Raw genomic sequence first — 23,085 nt, 5'->3', positions numbered from 1 at the left:
TAGCTACTTGCTGTGACATTTTCCTTAGTGAAACACATATAACAGGAAATAAGCAATAGCTTCTGTAAGAAAGTATAAAAATATAAGGATGGCAATGAGAAAAATGACCACAATCATGAATGGAACCTGAATTTTTTCTCCCAGGAAGCCCTTACTCTTTTCTGATAGACTAAGCCAGCCACTGGCAAGATGGCAAGACTGCTCGACTAAATACCTGCAGCACCAGGACCGTGGGGAGGATTCTGCAGCACGGTCAGCACTTTGTAGCTCTTACCCTAGAACTGGCAAGTGAGCAGTCTTCCCTTTTTCTTGACAGCCCCCTTTCCAGTAGTACTGGTTACTCACCCACAATGAAGGGGTGAGGAAAACCTGGCCTCCGCTATCCCAGGCAACTACGCTGTGCTGATCAAGCACAGCATGACAGTAAATGGCACCTGCTACATTTCTGATTCTTACCACTTTATGTGGACTGCTCATATAATTTTAAAAAGCTGTATCAAGATATATTCTAGGCAACACATTTATAAGAAAAGATGCCTGTCAAATGATGAATCAAATGGCTTAGGTGAAACGGAATTTTGTGATTTGTACTTGAGTTTCCTAATTACGTACATATATCTGCGGCAACACAACAGTCTACTTGACTACAGTGATGACAAAATGCCGAACTAGTGTCAGCATTCTCCTCTGCAACAGAAATAATGTCAAATATACAAAGCTAACTTCACTGGGGAAAAAAACGACACACAAAAATCACTACAGGTAAAATTGAGTTCTGTATGTGTATCTCTAAAACATTACCAAGGTCACAAAGTGTCTGTTCATTAAAAGCAGTGGATTAGTTTATGTTTTGGCACTTCACATGCGCACTTGCCTTTAATTTCCCTATCTCCCACTATGAAAGTTCTAGAGAGCAGCAAATGGATTTCAAAACTATACTGCACATAAAGAATTAAACACTTTAAAGTTCCGGAAGTAACTATAATACTTATTTTTCAGTAGGCAGAAGACAATATATATCAACATTTTAAATGTTTGTGGGATGACTGTCCAACTTGTTGACCCAATGAATAATTTTTTTCAACAAACATTGTAATTTATTCCAGTGACTCAAAATCCCCATAGCAGCAGGCAACCTTGAACTCTGATACACTTTGGTGTGCTAGAATAAGAATCAAGAAAAATCACCTAAATATTACTTAGAATAATCACTGGACCCTAACCACACAGTAGACTATCACACTGTCCAGCACCAACGCAGGTCACAGAAGTAGATCCTATTTATCTGGTTAATAACATTTACTGGATTCTGAAAAAGACCCATGAGAGAGAAAACTATTTTTTAAATAAATTTATATCTTATAACTTTACATTTCCGTACGGCCAATTAAAGTTTTTCTGAACAAATCCATATAAATCTATAGAAAATTACTCATCTTTCAAAAATTTCTCCTCTACTACAAAATGTAAATGTCTCTTATCCCTGAGAAATAGTATCTGACTTCATGTGAGAGCATGTGTATGTATGTGTGCATCAAGATCAGACAATTTCAACAGATAATAAGTTTTATGTTTGTTGATAGGAGACAATAACTCCTAGAAAACTTAAAAACCTCCTAACTGGTAGTATTTAAATAATGTATATAATTTCTGGAATTGTGAAGCAAAAATATAATTTATGTCTTTTTAAAGACTTCTTCACACACAATACTTCCAGAGAGAACATGCTCTATTAGATAACACACCAGAAAGTTCTTTTTCTTTAATTATAAGCCATTAAAAATGAAATCACTATACGTGCCACTTGCCCCCAAATTCCATGCCAAGGTGTGATTGTAAACGCCTGCTTCATTCCACATGCTCCCCATGGAAAGATGCACAGGAGTTTTCATCAGAAACACTTACAAGGTAAGCAGCACCCACTTTCTTCATCAGTCTCTCTTTTCTATTACCTGGAAGTTATACTTAACTGTGAAGCCGTAAGAGCACAAAAACAGCATAAACAAACTCTTTCCAAATATATGCAAGATGCTTACTTCAGCATAGCGAGAAAAGCAGCAGGGTCGACATCTGGTATACGGATTTCATCTTTGTCCTCGGCAAGTTCTCCGTAAAACATTGCATGGAAAACAGAGCTCCCAACAGCTAAAACATACTGTGGAGAAAGGGAAATCTTATTTCATGCACTAAATTGAAAACATTTTCAGCAAATCAATCCAGAAAAACAACTCTAAGCAATCAGCTTTAGTGGACACAGAGCACCTAACACCTGCTCTACTGACAAAGCCAAGGTACAGTGGATCTGGTCATGAAAGCAAAAGAGAGAAGTTCACACAAACCAGTCTCTATGCTGCTAATTATCAAGGCTTTAACAGACTGATGCTCAAGTTCCCTCATTATAAAATAAATAAAATAAAAGCTTATCTAACAGATTTCTAGGAGAAGGGTAAACGTATGACTTTCCTAACCTATCACAACAACTTCCCATGACTGTAGAGTTAAGAGGACATGTTTTTGTGTGAGACATAAAGCAGGGTAGAAGGAAACAAAGAAAAAAATTAAGCGTGGCCAAGGCCCTCTGGAGACGCTGCGCCTTCTCTGTGATCGGGTGAAACACGCACTGCCTGCCATTGGCAAGCTGCCCACCCCCCAGTTCCAGGCTCACGGAGAGGGTCCCTCTTTGTAAATCTCAGTACTAAAGGAGTAATGCATCTGTTGCTTACTTTGTGTCCTGGCAACCGCTGAGTCCCACCTGGTGGCCCAACCACAAAATGTACATCTGCCATCAAATCATTATTGAACATCACTGCATTTCTGTAAACAGAGGCAATTCATTAATTCACAGCGTTTTAACACCCCCTCCCCAACATACAAAACCCACAAAAGAGTCACAAGCTAAACAACAGTTTAATAACTTCAGGGTAAAGCTACAAATAAAGGTTCCAACTATACAACTGCGTTTGTAATCACTGCAAACACATGGAAGTAACTGAAGTTTTAAAAAAAAAAGTTATCCAAACTTTTCTTTAGACTTAAGGACAAATAAAAGGTTTCTATCTTCTATAACCCACAGACACAACCCTGTCACCTAAATGTTACAGCTTACAAAAACATTTTTATCTAAGAGGAAAACAGCTGTACTATTCTGGAAAAGATACAAGGCAGTTTTCCATTACCAATAAAGCTTCTGGGAAAAGAGGAAACCCAGATTTATGTTAAAATACATTACACGTTGTGCAAAAGCAGAAACTTCAACACAGGAAAACTTTTAAAGTAAATATGCTGGCCCGGCACTTACCTCTCTCTAATGGTGGGATAAAGACCCTGCCAATTCGGGGCCGGAATAAGGTTGTTGTTACTGAGATTCTGCTGGTGGTACTGCTGGACAGTGGTGCTGCTGGAGTTGGCTGGTTTTTTTCGGGGGAATATATCAGCAGCCATCTTCTTCTTCTTTTTAGTCTTCAAGGTAATTATTTCATAACAAACTGGAGGCAACTTGCTGCTGCTGCTACTGCTGCTGCTGCTGCTGCTGGGATTTGTTTTCTTCGAGCTTTTCTTGGATCTGTTCTTTACCGTCTCTGGAAGCATCAAGAAGAAGGTGAGACATTTCATGTTCTTTTCCTTGTCATCTACCATGAGTACAGTAGGTCTCTCTTTAGAGCCAGATATTCCAAATCGGTGTGAGCATCAAGGAAAAGAGGCTAGCACGAGCTAAGATGAGAACAGAAACCAGCAAGCTGATATTTTGCTTCTTTTCTCAGCCGAGCAAGGTGACCTTTTTACTATGTTGAATTAGAAACTGGCTTTAAGTTTTATCCAGTACTGGGTCTGTTAAATACATCCCCATCATGATTCCTGTTTCTCCTATTTGCTCATAAAAATAACCCAGTTTCCTAGATCACCTGAAAATGCTACACTGCGCGAAGGTGACAGGCAGAGAGCCGTAGCACTTGTTTTCTGAATTAGGTTAGCAAGATGTGCTGGAGCCGCGTGAGTCTGTTCGGCCGGCTGAAGTTGTGTGGTGAATGGATCGGAGGAGAGTAGGTATTACAGCCCTGCAGATGGAGTCAGACAGCCAGTGCTCGGAGCCAATAGCTGAAGTCACCAGTCATGATTGGACCAAGCAAAACAGTGACACCTATTGTAGTGTGCATAGTTCTGATATTAAAGGAACAGCAGTTGCATTCTCTTGGCTACTATATTACTGTACATTTAAATAAGATAAACAACCTATGAGACATATTTGAAAACAGGAAGAGAAGAGTTTATGCCCACAGATTTTTCTTCAGTAGATGTGCATTTTTATTCCCCCAGTTAAACAAGCAGGGACTGATATCTACTCTGTTTCTAGTAAAATCTTTATCCCAGCAGCATTCTAGTACTTCAAACAAAATCTTCCATTCTACCAGCTAAAAGGGATTATTAATAGCAAAACCATATTAAACACATTTATTACAGCTTAATGTGAAGGAATGAAATTTTTCTTTTTCCTTTTTTAGTCTCTTTGAATTCAAGTTATAGTCTAGTACAAATAAGAGATGAGGTCATGTGTTCATTTTACCCCCCAGTGTTTTCTAGCTCCTATAACGATCTTTGACAGGAGTCCCAGATCACAAAATACTGTTAATTAGACTAAAATGATACCAGTAGGTTTAGCTGCACTGAAACATAAGACACATTCTGGATGTAAAAATAAGATTCAAGTGAGACAAATCTGGTAATCAGTGTTTAAAGGTTGTAATTCACTAAAAATATGTGAAATGGGGCCCTGTTCAGGACTTCCAAAAAATCCAACCTAAATGTTATGGTTACATTTAGCCTCGTCACAGTTTTAAAGAATGTAATTCACAAATTCTAACACGAAACCAATAATAAGGCTACCCAAAATGATACATGCTCCAATGCTGCACAGTTAAGATGCAAACAGGTTCTCTCGGCTTTGAATCAGAACGGTACTAACTACTACATGGTTTTTATAGATGTGAATCCTCCAACGTTTCTAGCTTTGCTGAGTAAGGAAAAGCCAAAACACCTGCTGCAGGTTCCACACATGCGCATACATTTCTAGGGGGGCCTAATGAGGAGAATGAAGCACTATCACTCCTACTGGTTTGAAAGGCGGCAGCCACGTGCTGCCCCCACCTGACGCACCTGCATGACCACAGCCCTGCTCGCTGCACCACATCCATCTGGATAATGAGTTCCTGAGAGCGAGGGCCCAACAAATGGGAGCTTTGGTTGCTGTTATAACTGACAATCTACTAAAGATAACACAGCTAAAATCAGACTTTAAATCCCTGGGATCCGGAATCACTAAACTGAACCAAGGAATATCCTCTTTATTGTCATCATTATTATTCTTAAACCTGTTTACAAAGCCACTGCAGGACAGACTGTGTGCAAAGAGAACCATGGTCTTTAGCAAGGTTGTTCGCCCCCATTTCGTACAAACCCTGAAGTGCCACTTATTTACTACAAGTACCGTATTCTCAGTCATAGGGCTAACACACACACACACACACACACACACTTCCAACTGCCTGCAAACACACTTCACCACACAATGTGTGTGTGTGTGTGTGTGTGTGTGAGAGAGAGAGAGAGAGAGAGAGAGAGAGAGAGAGACAGAGAGAGAGAGAAACACATGGAGAAAGGCACAGAGAGGAAACAAGTGAGTTCCTATTAGAGCTAACTTTTCAGAATATGATTAAAACCAAAGGATTTCTCTCCTGCTCAAGTGCTACTGAACTTCCTGACCACCACCATCCTAGGAAAGTCCCCAGGACAGGGAGCTCCTTTTGACTGGGATTAATTCCCTGTGCACTTCTAACAAACCTAGTAGCTGGCTCCTTCAGGTCAGAAGTAATCAATTAGAATGGAAGGGAAATGAAGGGTTTTGAGACAGACTTACCAGCAGCTGGAAAGACAAAACAGACAAAAAGCATAAAAGACAGACACAGAACTTAGAAGTTTTGTGGTTTTTATTCATTTTGCATATAGTTCAACACCCTTCACCAGAAGCCTCCAAAAAACACTGCTCTTATACTGCTAGAATAAAGGAAAAAGTGCACATAATAGTTTAAGAAAGAAAATTATATAATATTTTAGAAAATGTTCTTTATAAAATTAAGTTTCAGTTATTTAGAAAATTAAGTTTTGTGTAGAAGCTTGGAAATATGAATTAAACTGGAATCACCTAGAACAGTGCTGCAAAGAGGAGCCTTGTCCTTATTCACGGATGTGTGGACCGATGAGCACGGCTGTTTTAAAAACATGTTTGGTTTTTTTTATTTTTGCGGTACACGGGCCTCTCACTGTTGTGGCCTCTTCCGTTGCGGAGCACAGGCTCCGGACGCGCAGGCTCAGCGGCCATGGCTCACGGGCCCAGCCGCTCCGCGGCATGAGGGATCCTCCTGGACCGGGGCACGAACCCACGTCCCCTGCATCGGCAGGCGGACTCTCAACCACTGCGCCACCAGAGAAGCCCTAAAGACATGTTTTTAACTACAAAAAATAATCCAGTTTTTTAAAAAACAAGAAAGATATTTTAATTTTTGTAGCCAATATGGAAAGGCATGAAAATGTGAATAAAATCAAGACAATGAAAAGCTTACTGAGAGCCACCTTTTCTTACCACGATAATAAGGCAGTTAATATAAGGTCCCTGCTACTACTGCATGTGTGGTCGAAGGAGCAGCAGCAGCACCTCCTGGGAGCCTGTTAGAACCCATGACCTCAGCCAGACCCTGCATCAGGATCTGTATTTTAGCAAAACTCTCCAAGTAATCTGTATGACATTCAAGTTTGAGAAAACCTCATACACATGACTAAGGGAATGTTACAAGGTCTTCCCAATGTTCCCGTATCAACATTCTGGAGCCACGTTTCACATTCAAGTGAATGGACAAATAATTCAAAATAATTTAATTTTGAACCTTCATGTCTTGTTCTGAAATTCTGATCAGCCCCTAAGTGTCAAATTCTATGATTCAGATGTGTAGACAGCCAACTGAGAGGTCTCCAAATATTTTTCAATTTTCAGGAAAAGAAGCTCAAGCCCATATAATTTTAAAGGGCAGTGACAGAGACAATTAGTGGGAAAAATAAAGGATTAAAAAATGCCAAGTGTGAAACAGATGAACCACCTAATATTTAAAAATAATCTACCTCAAATTCTATTTCAAAACATTAGCACTGTGGTACAGCACAATTAGCACTCAAATAGTCTAGTTCAGTCCTGGCTCAGCCACTAAAAATTAAAGAGCTGTGTGTGTGTTGGGAGGGGGAGGGAGGAAGAGTGTCGGAACACATCATTTAGCCTTTAAAGCGCCTACACAATGAAGAGGTTCATCCAGAATTGATGAGTGTTTCTCAAACTTTGCCCTCAATCCACAGTAAGAAATCCATTTTGTATTCAGACCCGGTACTAACACACATAAACACATATATCTACATAGAGATGGAAGGAAGGTCACAAAACAAAATTTATGCTTAGCATGTTATGAAACACTCTGATATTTTGTTTTATTCTTTTCTTTTTAATGTTGGTTTTGATACAGTCCATTGATTTCATGACCACAGTTTAAGTAACACTGGTCTAGATTATTTCCAAGGACTTTTAAGGCTTAATATCCCAGGGTTCTTTCCTATCAGGAATTTGGACTAGGGGCCACCAGACAAGGAAGAAGGCAAGGTTGCATCAACTTAATGGAGCCCATGAAACAAACCCCTCAAATCACATGCAAAATTGGGAGTTTGCATTTATTTTTCTGGAAAGAGAAGCCGTATCTGTCTTTCAGAGTAATTCATGATGCAGAACATAATAAAATGTTATGGAAATCGCAGATTAATTTGAATAGTCAAAATATTCATCGTATCATTTTATTTTCTGCTTTCATTTCTATAGTCTATCTCATTAAACACGAATTATGGCTTCTTCCCCCCCTTGAAATTAAATATAAATATTTAAAGTACCATCTATTGAATCTGTAACCCATAAACATCACCCACTGGGTTGAAGAGTAAAGAATACCAGCCTGGTATCTACTGTCAAATTTCATGTCTAAAATTTCTTTCTGACTAGCATACCACTTGTTCCTACACGTCCTGAATTTTAAAGCTGTTATGAGACATGGTTAATTTGCCCGAATAAAGTAAATAAATAGGTGAAGTCAAGAAGCCCATCAATCTTTTATGAAAGTATTCTCAAAATACAAACATGCTGATCATGCAGTGTATTAGGTGTCGGGCATGCAATGGTGAGCAAGATTAGGAACCAAGCTTAAAAGGTCAGCTAATAGCAGTGGATTTCAGATAATTTTATAACTGCCGGAAAGTTCAATCACCTTTCTCTCTTCCCATTCAATTCCCGATAATAATAAAATTATGAACAGAATTAAGCTCACTTAGATCATCCTCTTCACCACTGGAAGGTTTGCCAGACATCCGGTCTTTATTTGGTATTATAGAATCTTGTTTATTCAGTTTGGGGACTTGAGTAAGGTTTGGAACTAAAAAGGACTACAGAAATCATTTAATGCAACTCTGTCCCACAGATAAGGTAACTAGGGGTCCAGAAGATTATGGGATTTGTGAAAAGTCCACAGTTAGGTTGTGGGGCAATGTCCAGACTAGAGCGCAGATTTCCTGACTGCTTGCTTAATTGTGTCTGTTCCACTCGCTCTAATTTTCACCCACAGTAATTACCCCACAATCTTATGTAATGCTTTATCTTCATATTTCTAATCTAAAAGAAAAACACATGTCCGAATTTACAGATATGAAAACCATGAACATATATATACTCTGTACCCTGCAGGAAGCAACTGCTAGAAGAATGGGAGAAGGACACTTTCTGGGAAGAAATGGAGAGGAACTGTAACAGGAAGGAACACAGGAGCGCAGCAGCCATGAGGAATCCGCTCAAAAACAGAAGAAGCTCTCCAGTAAAATGAAAATTAGAAAACCAGCCATGCATGGTTAACACCAACAAATGCAATGTCAACAACTAACAACGCTGGCATCTCCTGTTTAACTTGCTCTAACCTTGCACTCCTTGTCTGGACTTGTATTTGGTTTACTACAAGACACCTAAACAGCTACAGGGTGAACACCTCCAGAACCTAACAGAGGAGAGTAATATAACCTGATCAATTATGATGGAACAGTGTTTTGGTTTTGCTTATCTTTCTCTTCAGTACTGAGCAAAAGTTATGTTTGTGATTTGGGAGGTATAAAACATAAGTGACAAAATGGTGGCAATCCCTAAAGATAGCAACAGTTGCTGGAAAACAGACTATATGCATGCTAAATTTGGAAATAAATACAGTCAAGCATTGGCAGCACCCTATAGTGGGGAAAAAAGAGCCAATAACTAGCAAACTTAGCGTTAGTTACTTAGAATCTGTAAACCTCATTCTACTCATCTGCCAAATGGGGTGATTCTACCTAGCTCATCCCTTTCAGCTTTCTCCTGAAGGCAAGATTACATGTTTGTGAAAGCACTTTGATAAAAGTTGAAAACACTCTGCAAAGGTACATTTCCACTATTAGTAATAATTGTATCCAAAGCAGGAAATATTTGTGATACAATTTTCCAAAGCACAAAACCCCAAAGATTCATCTGGCTCCCTGCCCTCCTAATCTTCCTGGCTTACAGCTACTGACATTTCATCCATCTGCAGGCTTGCTCCAGCCCCACCAAGCAGGCTCCGGTTTGCTGGGGCTCTTGTCCAGATTTTGCAGGTGAGGTTCAATGATCAAGATCTGTGTCGTGCACTGTGATCAGGTCCCACACAATGCCCAACTGTGCACCTGGAACCCACACTCCAGGCTGGGTGTCCACTGGACTTCGAGACCACCTGTTGGTGGATACCCAGCTGTACCCACCTCCTGAGGGAGCCCAAAGCGGCAAGTAGTCCAGAGCCACCCAGCAATGTCTACATTAGCAACTCAGTTTGGCCTCTCAACAATGCCCCAATTTGAATTCTAGCACCAAAGGTGATGATAACTAAGAAAAACACTTGGGCAAGGCATGCCTCTGTGTGGCTGGAGGGATGAGGCTCATGGGCTGTTTCACTAAGTCATTTCCTATTCACCACAGAAAGTTCCAGTTAACCTTAAAATGGTACATTACATTTGGAAAAAATGCCCAAAGGTAGAATTCTTTGAAGGCAGGAACAACGATTCTTTTAAAATTTCATGTCGCAGTTAACATGATATTTGATGATTATAGCTATGTCTGTGGGTACCTTGTTTGGACTATTAAACAACTCAGCTAAATGCCATATCATTCTCTATCATATGTTAAATGAGGTGATCTTGAGAGGAACATATAAAATATATCATATGAGATACTCTAATGATAGGTATTTAAAAAATACTATAAATTCTTTTGTAAAGTTTAAGATCCTTTAGTAAACAAGATAATCAATTGCTAATTTTTATATACTCTGAGTGATCTCATATTAAGTTTCCTTGTGTGTGAAAGTTGTTGACTACACAGTATCTCTTATCGTTTCCAATTCTAGATTTCTAGAATTAAAGAATCTGTATAATGTTTGGCCAAAATAATGATTTATTTAATATAATTTTCTTTATATTTTAATATTATGATTATAACCAAAACCCAACTAAAACTCTATGTATGTATATACAGACATGTGCCACATTTTATTGGTTATAAGATTCCTTTTTCTCCCCCACTGCAACATTTGAACATCTCTGAAATTGGGCTGAATCTTATAATTGATGGCATTTTATGAGTATAACTTCAGGCTCCTCCCCTTTCTTGTTGGTATATAAAATAAAGGCACACCTTACAACTGATGGTACCTTACAATCAGTGAAATAAGGTAAAATATATATAATTCAACAGAAAAAAAGGGCTCTCTTCTTTAGGTTGGTTAATTATTCCCCTAACCAGGCAAGATGCCGGCTCAGAATTCTGGCTGAACTACATTAGAATAATTGAGCTTTCATCAACTAGTCATTCGATAAAGTATATAATCACAATTCTCAATTGAGACTGCTACCATGACAACCGATGATATGGTAAAAAGTCTACATGGAAATTCCAAAATGAGAATTTCCATTGCCAGGACTGGTAAGAGTTTCAGCATTAATACAATGCATTTCTACTAAATTCTCAAGGCACACAACTATACATGTACTTAAAACTCCTTAATAGAAGCCTATTAACTCTCTGGGTAATATGTGCTAAAGATATTTTATCAATCAATCAATCAAAGATTTATTAACCTACAACAATGTGATACATAGGTTAAACCTGGAGCTAAATGACTCCTTTGAAATTATTAATAATTTTCACAAATAGAATCAATATTAAAATATTAGTTTTAAGAGGGAGAAATACTATTATCATATTACAATGATCCCATTTTATGTATGACTTTCTCCTAGGTACTTGAAAACCATTTATCCAAAGAAAAGTAAAACCAGGCCTCAGAAGGTCTCTTCTGAGAAGGCCCAAGGGGGGACTGTTCTGACCCAACAGGGGACATTAAACATATTGGAAATTCTGGAAAGAACGACTCTGCCTGACCACAGCTGTGGCTTTTTCCAGGTTGGCTGCTGGCTTTAGTTGACAGAGGAGGAAAATATGTTTTAGTCAAATAAAAAATATTTTAATAGATATTTTTTACTTTGCCTAGTATATTTTTTTCTGATATTAGGAAGATAATAACCAAAATCATCTCTACACTCAGATCATTAAAATCCAAAGGCCCTCTTCACTTATGTACTTAACCAAAGAATGTCTGGCTTTATTTGATAAAGTCACACTTTTCCAATGAGCACATGGAACAGGAAGAAAAAATCCTGACAACCTTCAAACCAACCTTCAAACCATGCTATATCAGTCCTGTTTATTAACAGGGTAGATGTAACAAACCAATTTCCCCAACATCTACAACTTAGTGAAAAAGCTCTGCAAGATAAAACAAGATTCCCAAACACAAGTCACCTCACTGCATTTGCCCTCAGTCACTCAGGGGCACTTAGAAATGAGCACTGCTCTCCTCTCCCTCAACATAGTACAGCCCCCCAAAACACCTGAAGGAATGATATACATAATCTTACATTAAAAATTTTTATCACTGTAAAATCAGTAGGACAGTTTTGTTAAAGGCAAGGCGAGAAAAAAAGAAAACCCAAAAAACTTTTATTTCCTATTTTAGCAAAGTCACATAGAAAAGACAAGTTACCAATTTTGTGTTTTGACTATCACCATACACGTATCTACAAGAGCCTCAGTTAATTACTATTTAATGAAACGCCTTCCTTCATTTTTACAATGTATGTGACTAGAATGAAATATAGTTATTTTAAGCAAACAATACAAGATCTAAAAATAAGAGATCTGCTATACTGAGAGAAACTGTGCTACAGGAAAACACAAACACATCTGAAATTACCAGGCATCTTCAAACCCAATTTTTAATAATCCTTTCTAGAGTAGAGACCACCAAATGAAAATGAAAAAAACACATACATTTCTAAACTGAGTCACAAAAACACGTTCTAACAAAAAATCCAAGTAGAATTAGAAGCCTGTGATGGAGGGTTATTACAGAAACCAGCTTCTGGCAGAAACTCAAAGTAAAATCTGTTCTAAGTCCAAATAAAAAAATATGTTTTACGCTACTTTTAATTAGCTTTAAAGTCTACAATTCCCCATGACTGCTGTGAAGGACACAATATGAAGGCACACTGTACTGTAAATGTTGGCATAACCTTAACTATATCAACACCAAGTAACATTCAGAGACGACCACCATTTGCTGCAGGAAATAATTATTTGGCACCAATAAAGTACCCCTTGTTGCTTCTATCTCTCATGCTGTTCTAATCAGAATAAAAGTTGAGGGGTTTCTATACATAGTTTCATTGCATGTGTCAGAACTAAGCAAATGAGGTACTTTAAACAAAAATTCAATTCTAATAATATATTTAGCAAGTTGTTGTTGTTGTTGTTGTTGTTGTTGTTTTTTAATTAAGAGCTACTATAGAAGTAGGTCAGTACAACCGCCCGGAGGTATAGTATAAAATTTAGTTGCTCATAAAATAATGCTCAAGTAAGTTTCATTTAGGAAGTCAAGACTATTTGTGAAAATATGTTCTCAAATTTGGGTTTCCCCAATCTCTGCATCACACAACAATAGGTAGACAGTATTTACATGTGTACCTAAGTAAAATGACCAGATTAAAAGCATTCGAGTCAAAAACATATCTTTGAAAAGTGGCCACTCAACTATTAGTGCTCCAAATTTTTTAAGTAACACTCAGAGAAGCAATGGTTTTACCACAGTCAAGAACTGCACAGACTCATACAAGATCCACGGTATGCATGATGACTGGAAACAAACCAACGAAGAGTTGACAGTCTCTGAAAAGGGTGATCAAAATTTACAGGAGTCAGGTCTCTGCATAAGCATTTTACTAGCCAGCTCTAGGGATGCCATGATCCACTGAGAATTCAGTACAGGAGACCTAGTTGATGTCAGTATTTGTTTAATGTAATACTCTCTCATAAAATTTAAAATATGGCATAAAAAGGAAATGAAGAGGGGTATTTATTAAGTGGCACATGGCCAAGTTTTTTAAATTACTTAATTAGTTAATGAATTCATTTATTTTTGGCTGCGTCAGGTCTTCATTGCTGCACGCAGGCTTTCTCTAGTTGCGGCGAGCAGGGGCTACTCTTCGTTGCGGTGCATGGGCTTCTCATTGTGGTGGCTTCTCTTGTTGCGGAGCACGGGCTCTAGGAGTGCGGCTTTCAGTAGTTGTGGCTCGCACTCTAGAGTGCCGGCTCAGTAGTTGTGGCGCACGGGCTTAGTTGCTCCGAGGTTGCTCCGAGGCATTTGGGATCTTCCCAGGCCAGGGCTCGAACTCGTGTCTCCTGAATTGGCAGGCAGATTCTTAACCACTTGCCACCAGGCAAGTCCCAGCATGTGGCCAAGTCTTAACCAACTACTCTGTGCTGCTCTTCCTAAAGAGGTTACCATGTGAAAGGAGGATGGTCTCACCTGTTGCTTCAGCATGCTAGGAGTGAAGAACAAGCATCTCTCCAGGAAAAAAAAGAAGAAATTCTGTCTCACCTTTCTCAGCGAGAGGAAGCCACACAGTTTGCAGTGCATTCTGGATCTCCATGACCTGACTCCAGGCCCTGTGACTTGTACTCCTCATTCACTCACTTTGCAAACAAAACTATTCCTGAACTGAAACGAGCCCACTGCTTCCTGCCATCCTCCCTGCCCTCTCCTCCTTACAGCCCACCTGTCGGAAGCCTACCCATCCTTCACAATGCAGTCCACAGACACCTCAACAAGGAAGGTTTCCCAGCCTCTCCACGCTGCACTTTCTCACATTTCATCCTGCCTTACGTGGTCTGACTAGGTGAGTTCTCCGAGGGCCTCATCTCCATGCCTCCCAACAAGAGATAAAAGCACCACACTCACACCTGGCTTACAATCATTCTGTAACAGGAACGATCAAGTCTAGCACTTATAAATCCATCTAGAACCTTAGATTGCATTGTGGAGTGCAACTGGTCCTGGGCTAACATGGTCTGAAACTGAGGGCTGTCAAGTTTCCAGCTGTCCGAGATGCAGGTTTACACGAGGTACGGTGGTAAAGAACTGAGACATCTGTGAACTGTGTCCTGAGGCTTCCCGAACATGTCTAAGCACAAATGTGGTTTTATAACATTGCATCCATCTAGCATCTAGTCCAACTGAAAATACTGAGGCACGATTTAAAGTAAGCCCCATATGTGCTCAGAGCAAGGTTTCACTTCATTAGAGTCTAAAATTTAATGTAATACAGATATTCACATAGTCAGAGAGAAGTATGGGCTAATGAAGATCAAGACTCAAGTTACCCAGAACAAAGCTGTCTTTATCAACTGGTCTCAATTCATGGCCTGGCGTATTTATTTATTTATAGCACCAGTAGAGAATTTTAGTGATTTAATGAACGAGAAAGGATAATAAATTCTCAGCAATTCACTTGAAAGGAGGAAAGCAGTCATATGAATAATCTTAAAAAATGGATAATTAAGAAGACTTTTATATGTGGCTTTGAAACGTGTTTCGCCTGTACTTAACACTGAATGCAAGAATTTCTACTACATTAGACACACCCAATCTTCAAACAAAGTAATAAAACAGGCTTGTGTGTTCAGGACTGAGTATATGAATAGTCTAGAAACTCACCCCAACCCTGCAAACAAACCACACTGCTAGAGATGGGCAATGTCACATTTCAGATTACTGCAGAGCACAAGCACAAGCAGAAAAACGCACTTCTTAGCAAGTGTCTGTCTCGGTGAAACACTTTACTAAGAAAAACTGCAGTGTTAAGTAATCACATGTTTTATTTTTCTTCCCCCAAAATAAAGAAATCTCAACTTCGGTCTATATATCATCTTACGTTATTGGAGTAAGCATAAATGGAAATGGTCATATCAATAGTGGAGGAGCTGAATACCCTAGCCATGGCTGCAAAGTCTCTTGCTGGGTTGGTGTGTTTATGAAAGGAAACTTACCAGCAGCAATGATTTTTAAAATCATTAGTAGGGTTGATAATGTAAACAAATTGTTAAAAGGTAATGGCTTGAATTGTATGTTGGCAAAAAATATAGCTTGAATTTCTAAATAACGAGTTCAACTGGTTATAAAAGCACATTGTTTGGAAGGTGGGATGAAGTAAACACACTGTTTTGCGCCTGTTGGTTAAAGTGTGTGTGTCTTACTGTGTTAAGTATTTTAAGCAGTTTGAACTGCACTGGTTCAGAAGGTACTTGAAATAGATGCAGTGGTTGAGGCCCTCTGAAACCTCTCTGTGACATCTGGCAGTGGTGACACATCACCAAAAGCCATCACAGGAGAAGCCATCTGCTCCCAACAGAAAAGGGAGCCGTAAACAGATAAGGACTGGTCCACAGTCAGGCTCTGTGACTCTTGCCTTTCCACAGTTGAAGCTGCTGGTTCCTAAGCCTGGACAGTCACTCCAGTGGGCCCTAAGCAGCCAAAGTGAACAGCACTGAAGGACCTGTCAAGTGGCCTTGCCTTCCCTATGCCTCCCCACCCACACCTGGGGTGGGGGTGGGGGGGCTGGGGGATTTAGGAACAGTGATGAAACAGCTTGTGTGAATAGATTAGCTACTGTGCATTCCTTTGCCATAATGCATGTATTATTTCATTGGGGAATCTCTATGAGATGCAGTAGTAAAAACTGTTGATTTTATTAAATCTCAGCCCTTGAGTATACATTTTCTTAATATTCTGTGTGGTGAAATGGGAAGTATGCTTAAAGCATTTCTGGTGAAACTGAAATAGAACGGTTGCCTTGAGAAAAAAATACTTGTGCAACTGCTTGTGTGAGAGCTGAACCAGCCATTTTTTTCACGGAACACCACTGCACTTGAGAAAATATGCAAAGTATGCTTATTCACACTTAGGTATTTAGCAGACATTTTCTCAAAAATGAATGAAATGAGCCTGTTACTTCAAGGAAAACTGACTATTTATTGCCAATGAAAAAGCAAAAGTTAGAATTTTGGAAATCTTGATTATGCCACCATGAGCTTGATAGCTTCCCAAGAATGGTAAAGACTTCTTAAAGACTGTTTCTGATTAACACTGGTGACATCAGGTAAATGTAATTTTTTATATTGTATAGTGAAACATGTCAACATTTTAAAGATCTGCATAACCCAGTGAACCAATGTTTTCTAATAACAATGCTATTACATTACAGAATCATGCATGTTGGTAAAAGGTCCATTTAAAGTACAAGACAGATCAATGGATTTTAGTATAACAGGAATACAAAAAGTTCACTGATGGTTTTAGATCCCACATAGCAATCAACCTTTAAGAAATTACCATTCAAGTTTTGCTGAGGTTATCATAGAATATCCACCCTTATCTCAAAAGACTATTAAAATACTCCTTCCTTTTCCAGCTATATATCTGTGTGAGGCCAGATTTTCTTCATAAGCTTCAATCAAAACACTTATTTTTTAAACAAATAAGTGAATATTAAATTTTTTTCTTTGTTTTCACTTCTATTCCAGTAAATATTAATAGAGATAACCCCTATAAACAAAAGCTCTTTGGGTTTCTTAAAATATTCAAGAGTATAAGAGTCCTGAGGTCAAAAAGTATAGGAACCACCGATGCCTCACCTGGCATCATAAGGAGTTTGGATTTTATTGTAAGTATGATTGTGGTAAGCTACTACAGGTTTTCAAAGAAGATCCTTTAAAAAAAAAAAAGAAACTGTAAGTGATCAGGGCCAGGTTTTTACACATACCTGCTTTTTGGTTCTACTCTACTAGAAAATAATAATTAATTCTCAGAGCATAATTCTCAACCATTTTTTTGCACATTAGGTAGACAGAATGGAGGACATGAGAAAATGATAATCTCTGACACAAAAAATTAACAGCAGTTGGGGCTTCCCTGGTGGCACAAGTGGTTACAAATCCACCGGCCAATGCAGGGCCATACAGGTTCGAGCCCTGGTCCAGGAAGATCCCACATGCCGTGGAGCAACTAAGCCCATGTGCCACAACTACTGAGCCTGTGCTCTAGAGCCTGTGCGCCACAACTACTGAGCCCACGTGCCGCAACTACTGAAGCCCGTGTGCCTAGAGCCCATGCTTCGCAACAGGAGAAGCCACTGCAATGAGAAGCCCGTGCACCGCAATGAAGAGTAGCCCCCGCTCGCTGCAACCAGAGAAAGCCTGCACATAGTAACAAAGACCCAACGCAACCAAAAATAAACAAATTAATTAAAAAAAAATACTTAAAAAAAATTAACAGCAGTCAAGGAGCTAATATTCCATTTGTTCTATTACATTGTTTGGCACCTTAGCTTTACCCCAACCTCAGAAAATTCAAATACAAGGTACAAGATATATCAATTGACACCTTCTTTGAAGATCTTAAGAGAAAAATTTAAATGAACTTTGAGTAGACAACTGTCTCTAGCTTCATATAAACCAGCAAGAAAGAAGCACGTTTATCTCTCTGATAGTTTGCTCTCTGCTATAGGAAAATGAGAAGTAGCAACTGCTGCAAGGTAAGCACAGCTGTCAACATTTAAGAGAATTTGTTGTTCACTTGTTTCCTTCATTTAGAGAGACACATTAGATAGAAACTGCCTCCCCCTCCAACACACCATTTTAATATCTTCCTATATACTATTTCTATATAGTACAGTATTTGATATTATGTAATATCAAAATATTCCTCTATAATTAATTGAAAACAGTGTGTTGGAAATAAAGTTTAGGTTAGGACTTTGAAGAAGTCCAGACAAAGGAAATACAGTAGTGACTTTTCATTTAAAAATTGCTTAAACAATTTTTTTTTAAACTTATTTATTTTTGTCTGTGTTGGGTCTTTGTTGTTGCGTGCAGGCTTTCTCTAGTTGCGGCGAGTGGGGCCTCCTCTTTGTTGCAGTGTGCAGGCTTCTCATTTTGGTAGATTCTCTTGTTGTGGAGCATGGGCTCTAGGCATGCGGGCTTCGGTAGTTGTGGCACGTGGGCTCAGCAGTTGTGGCTTGCAGGTTCTAGAGCACAGGCTCAGTAGTTGTGGCACAAGGGCTTATAGCTGCTCCGTGGCATGTGGGATCTTCCCGGACCAGGGCTCAAATCTGTGTCCCCTGCATTGGCAGGTGGATTCTTAACCACTGCGCCACCAGGGAAGCCCTAAAGATTGCCTTTTCTTAAAAAGCTGGTGTTCAAACGCTTCCTCAGCTTCATTCTTGAAACGATTTTAGAGGTTGTGCATGTTAGTAGGATTGTGATCCTCCTAGTTACCTTACATTCAGTAATTATATATTATTATAGAAAGACTGTAAAATCAAAATACTGGTTGATCTGACCTCAAGCATCTGATTTTCCTATAACCCAACCGAAATACCGAATTAGGTAGCGACATCCCTAACAAACACCCACCTGGTTGAGCACAACACTGGCTGGTGACGATTTTGAGAATGTGTCGGGAGCTGTATGCTAGCCCAGAGTTCAGGACTGATTTTGGCATTTCGAGGAGTCTTTCATGGCAGTGACAGGAGAAAGTAGATAATAAAGTAACCCAGATTTTCAGGTAAGCATGGGCTGCTACCATAAGGCCCAAAGAAATACCTGTTGAATAGTGTTAAATTAACTAGAAAATCTATTAATTCCTATAAAGATATTCTACAGCATTTACTGAAATAAGTGCTGAAATCCTTCGGGGCAGGGGTGGGGAGTCTGCAGAGAGACCGGCAGGGAGTGGGAGTGACTACCCTTCCCGTTCCAGCAGCCGGGCCAGCTTCTAGCTCCTACTCACCTCATCTCCTGAGGCTATAGGAGGGGTGAGGAAAGAAACCAGGAACAGGGAGGGAGCACTCTGGGATGCACTCCTGCCTGGGTGGGTGTCTTACATGGGGGTGGGGGGAAGGGCTGTGCAAAAGAGGAAGCAACAGCTAGAACAGCGGGTTTCACATATGAACCTGCATCTGGAGCGGGAGGTGCTTCTGGGCCCCTTCTCACATTGTTAATGTGGACAGTAAGATTATTTTAAGAAGAGAGGCCCGCTGAACTCTAGGTAAGAATTTGATCATTTTCTAGACTTCCTAGGAATGTAGGTGATTCCCCAGTAAGCCCCCAAAACACATCTAAATGCAGTTTGACTATTACACTGGACTTGCCACTACACGTCCCATGAACAAAGGTATGAAAATAGGTGGCGGTCGAGATGTGAGCCCTGTCTTTCCAGAGACCTACAGTGTAATGCCTGAAGGCCAAACTCAGTCCCTCACTACAGAGTACGTGTGTTTGCTGGTGCTGAGTAGGCAAGATCACCACTTCCGAAAAACTGGATAATACAAGTAAAGGTGGCAATTAAAAAGAAAAACCTTCACAATGAAAACAAATACTTACACAGGTCCTCAGCCCAGCAGTAGAACTATAAAAAACAAGGTGTGTTTTCCAACGGGGCTATCCATTAACAACCTAAACTAAGGGATATTGTGCAATTCAGCAGCAGAGAGGCAGGTCAATGCTTTCCACTCAGTCTTGGCCAACAGTCCTGACTGTTTCGAGTTCAAAATAAAATAAACTGTAGCAATGGTAAGTCTTAAAGAATGAATCGTCACACTAACGAAGCAGAAATACAGAAAGGGCAGAAACAAGAAGAACTACAATCCCGCAGCCTGTGGAACACAAACCACATTCACAGAAACATAGACAAGATGAAAAGGCAGAGGGCTATGCACCAGATGAAGGAACAAGATAAAACCCCAGAAAAACAACTAAACAAAGTAGAGATAGGCAACCTTCCGGAAAAAGAATTCAGAATAATGATAGTGAAGACGATTCAGGACCTCGGAAAAAGAATGGAGGCAAAGATCGAGAAGATGCAAGAAATGTTTAACAAAGATCTAGAAGAATTAAAGAGCAAACAAACAGAGATGAACAATACAATAACTGAAATGAAAACTACACTAGAAGGAATCAATAGCAGAATAACTGAGGCAGAAGAATGGACAAGTGACCTGGAAGACAGAATGGTGGAATTCACTGCTGTGGAACAGAATAAAGAAAAAAGAATGAAAAGAAATGAAGACAGCCTAAGAGACCTCTGGGACAACATTAAATGCAACAACATTTACATTATAGGGGTCCCAGAAGAAGAAGAGAGAGAGCAAGGACACAGGAAGATATCTGAAGACATTATAGTCGAAAACTTCCCTAAGATGGGAAAGGAAATAGCCACCCAAGTCCAGGAAGCACAGAGAGTCCCATACAGGATAAACCCAAGGAGAAACATGCCGAGGCACACAGTAATCAAAATGGCAAAAATTAAAGACAAAGAAAAATTATTGAAAGCAGCAAGGGAAAAACGACAAATAACATATAAGGGAACTCTCATGAGGTTAACAGCTGATTTCTCAGCAGAAACACTACAAGCCAGAAGGGAGTGGCATGACATATTTAAAGTGATGAAAGGGAAGAACCTACAACCAAGATTACTCTACCAGGCAAGGATCTCATTCAGATTCGATGGAGAAGTCAAAAGCTTTACAGACAAGCAAAAGCTAAGAGAATTCAGCACCACCAAACCAGCTCTACAACAAATGCTAAAGGAACTTCTCTAAGTGGGAAACACAAGAGAAGGAAAGGACCTACAAAACCAAACCCAAAACAATTAAGAAAATGGTAAAGGAACATACACATCGATAATTACCTTAAACGTGAATGGATTAAATGCTCCAACCGAAAGACATCAGCTCCCTGAATGGATACAAAAACAAGACTCATATATATGCTGTCTGCAAGAGACCCACTTCAGACCTAGGAATACATACAGACTGAAAGTTAGGGGATAGAAAAAGATATTCCATGCAAATGGAAATCAAAAGAAAACTGGAGTAGCAATACTCATATCAGATAAAATAGACTTTAAAATACTAAATGTTACAAGAGACAAGGACACTACATAATCATCAAGCGATCAATCCAAGAAGAAGATATAACAATTAAAAATATATATGAACCCAACATAAGAGCACCTCAATACATAAGGCAACTGCTAACAGCTAAAAAAGAGGAAATTGACAGTAACACAATAATAGTGGGGGACTTTAACACCTCACTTACACCAATGGACAGATCATCCAAACAGAAAATTAATAAGGAAACACAAGCTTTAAATGACACAACAGACCAGTTAGATTTAATTGATATTTATAGAACATTCCATCCAAAAACAGCAGATTACACTTCCTTCTCAAGTGCGCATGAAACATTCTCCAGGATAGATCACATCTTGGGTCACAAATCAAGCCTCAGTAAGTTTAAGAAAATTGAAGTCATATCAACCAACTTTTCTGACCACAATGTTATGAGATTAGAAATGAACTACAGGGGAAAAAAATGTAAAAAACAAACACATGGAGGCTAAACAATATGCTACTAAATAACCAAGAGATCACTGAAGAAATCAAAGAGGAAATCAAAAAATACCTAGAGACAAATGACAATGAGAACACAACGACCCAAAACCTATGGGATGCAGCAAAAGCAGTTCTAAAAGGGAAGTTTATAGCAATACAATCCTACCTCAAGAAACAACAAACATCTCAAGCAATCTAACCTTACACCTAAAGGAACTAGAGAAAGAAGAACAAACAAAACCTAAAGTTAGCAGAGGAAAGAAACCATAAAGATCAGAGCAGAAATAGAAACAAAGAAACCAATAGCAAAGATCAATAAAACTAAAAGCTGGTTCTTTGAGAAGATAAACAAAATTGATAAACCATTAGCCAGACCCATCAAGAAAAGGAGGGAGAGGACTCAAATCAATAAAAGTAGAAATGAAAAAGGAGAAGTTACAACAGACACTGCAGAAATACAAAGCATCCTAAGAAGACTACTACAAGCAACTTTATGTCAATAAAATGGACAACCTGGAAGAAATGGACAAATTCTTACAAAGGTATAACCTTCCAAGACTGAAGCAGGAAGAAATGAAAAACATGAACAGACCAGTCACAAGTAATGAAATTGAAACTGTGATTAAAAATCTTCCAACAAACAGAAGTACAGGATCAGATGGCTTCACAGGTGAATTCAATCAAACAATTAGAGAAGAGCTAACACCAATCCTTCTCAAACTCTTCCAAAAAGTTGCAGAGGAAGGAACACTCCCAAACTCATTCCATGAGGCCACCATCACCCTGATAACAAAACCAGACAAAGATACTACAAAGAAAGAAAATTACAGACCAATATCACTCATGAATATACATGCAAAAATCCTCCACAGAATACTAGCTAACAGAACCCAAAAACACATCAAAAGGATTATACAGCATGATCAAGTGGGATTTATCCCAGAGATGCAAGGATTCTTCAATATACGCAAATCAATCAATGTGATACACCATATTAACAAATTGAAGAATAAAAACCATACGATCATCTCAACAGACACAGAAAAAGCTTTTGAGAAAATTCAACACCTATTTATGATAAAAACGATCCAGAAAATGGGCATAGAGGGAACC

The 23,085-nt window shown here is 39.1% G+C and overlaps 1 protein-coding gene across 2 annotated transcripts in view; it reads right to left on the bottom strand.

Moving 5' to 3' along the window:
- BTBD3 (BTB domain containing 3) overlaps nucleotides 1-23,085 on the bottom strand; it is a 39,312-nt gene that overhangs the window by 4,986 nt on the left and 11,241 nt on the right. The window contains exons 2-4 of one of the 2 annotated variants that reach the window (XM_081255428.1): nucleotides 3,299-3,578; nucleotides 2,724-2,814; nucleotides 2,037-2,155 (exon numbers count right to left, since the gene is read on the bottom strand). In XM_081255428.1, coding sequence (XP_081111554.1) covers nucleotides 2,037-2,155; nucleotides 2,724-2,814; nucleotides 3,299-3,441 — 353 coding nt within the window. In that variant the 5' untranslated portion in view covers nucleotides 3,442-3,578. Of the gene's footprint in view, nucleotides 1-2,036; nucleotides 2,156-2,723; nucleotides 2,815-3,298; nucleotides 3,772-23,085 lie in introns of those variants that run through there. The other variant, XM_081255427.1, reaches the window with a different exon arrangement.

The sequence above is a fragment of the Mesoplodon bidens genome, assembly GCF_964165515.1.
Source record: "Mesoplodon bidens genome assembly, chromosome: 15".
Classification (NCBI taxonomy): domain Eukaryota; kingdom Metazoa; phylum Chordata; class Mammalia; order Artiodactyla; family Ziphiidae; genus Mesoplodon; species Mesoplodon bidens.
The sequence above is the reverse complement of the archived record's forward strand: the minus strand, read 5'-3'. Positions and strand labels throughout refer to the sequence as shown.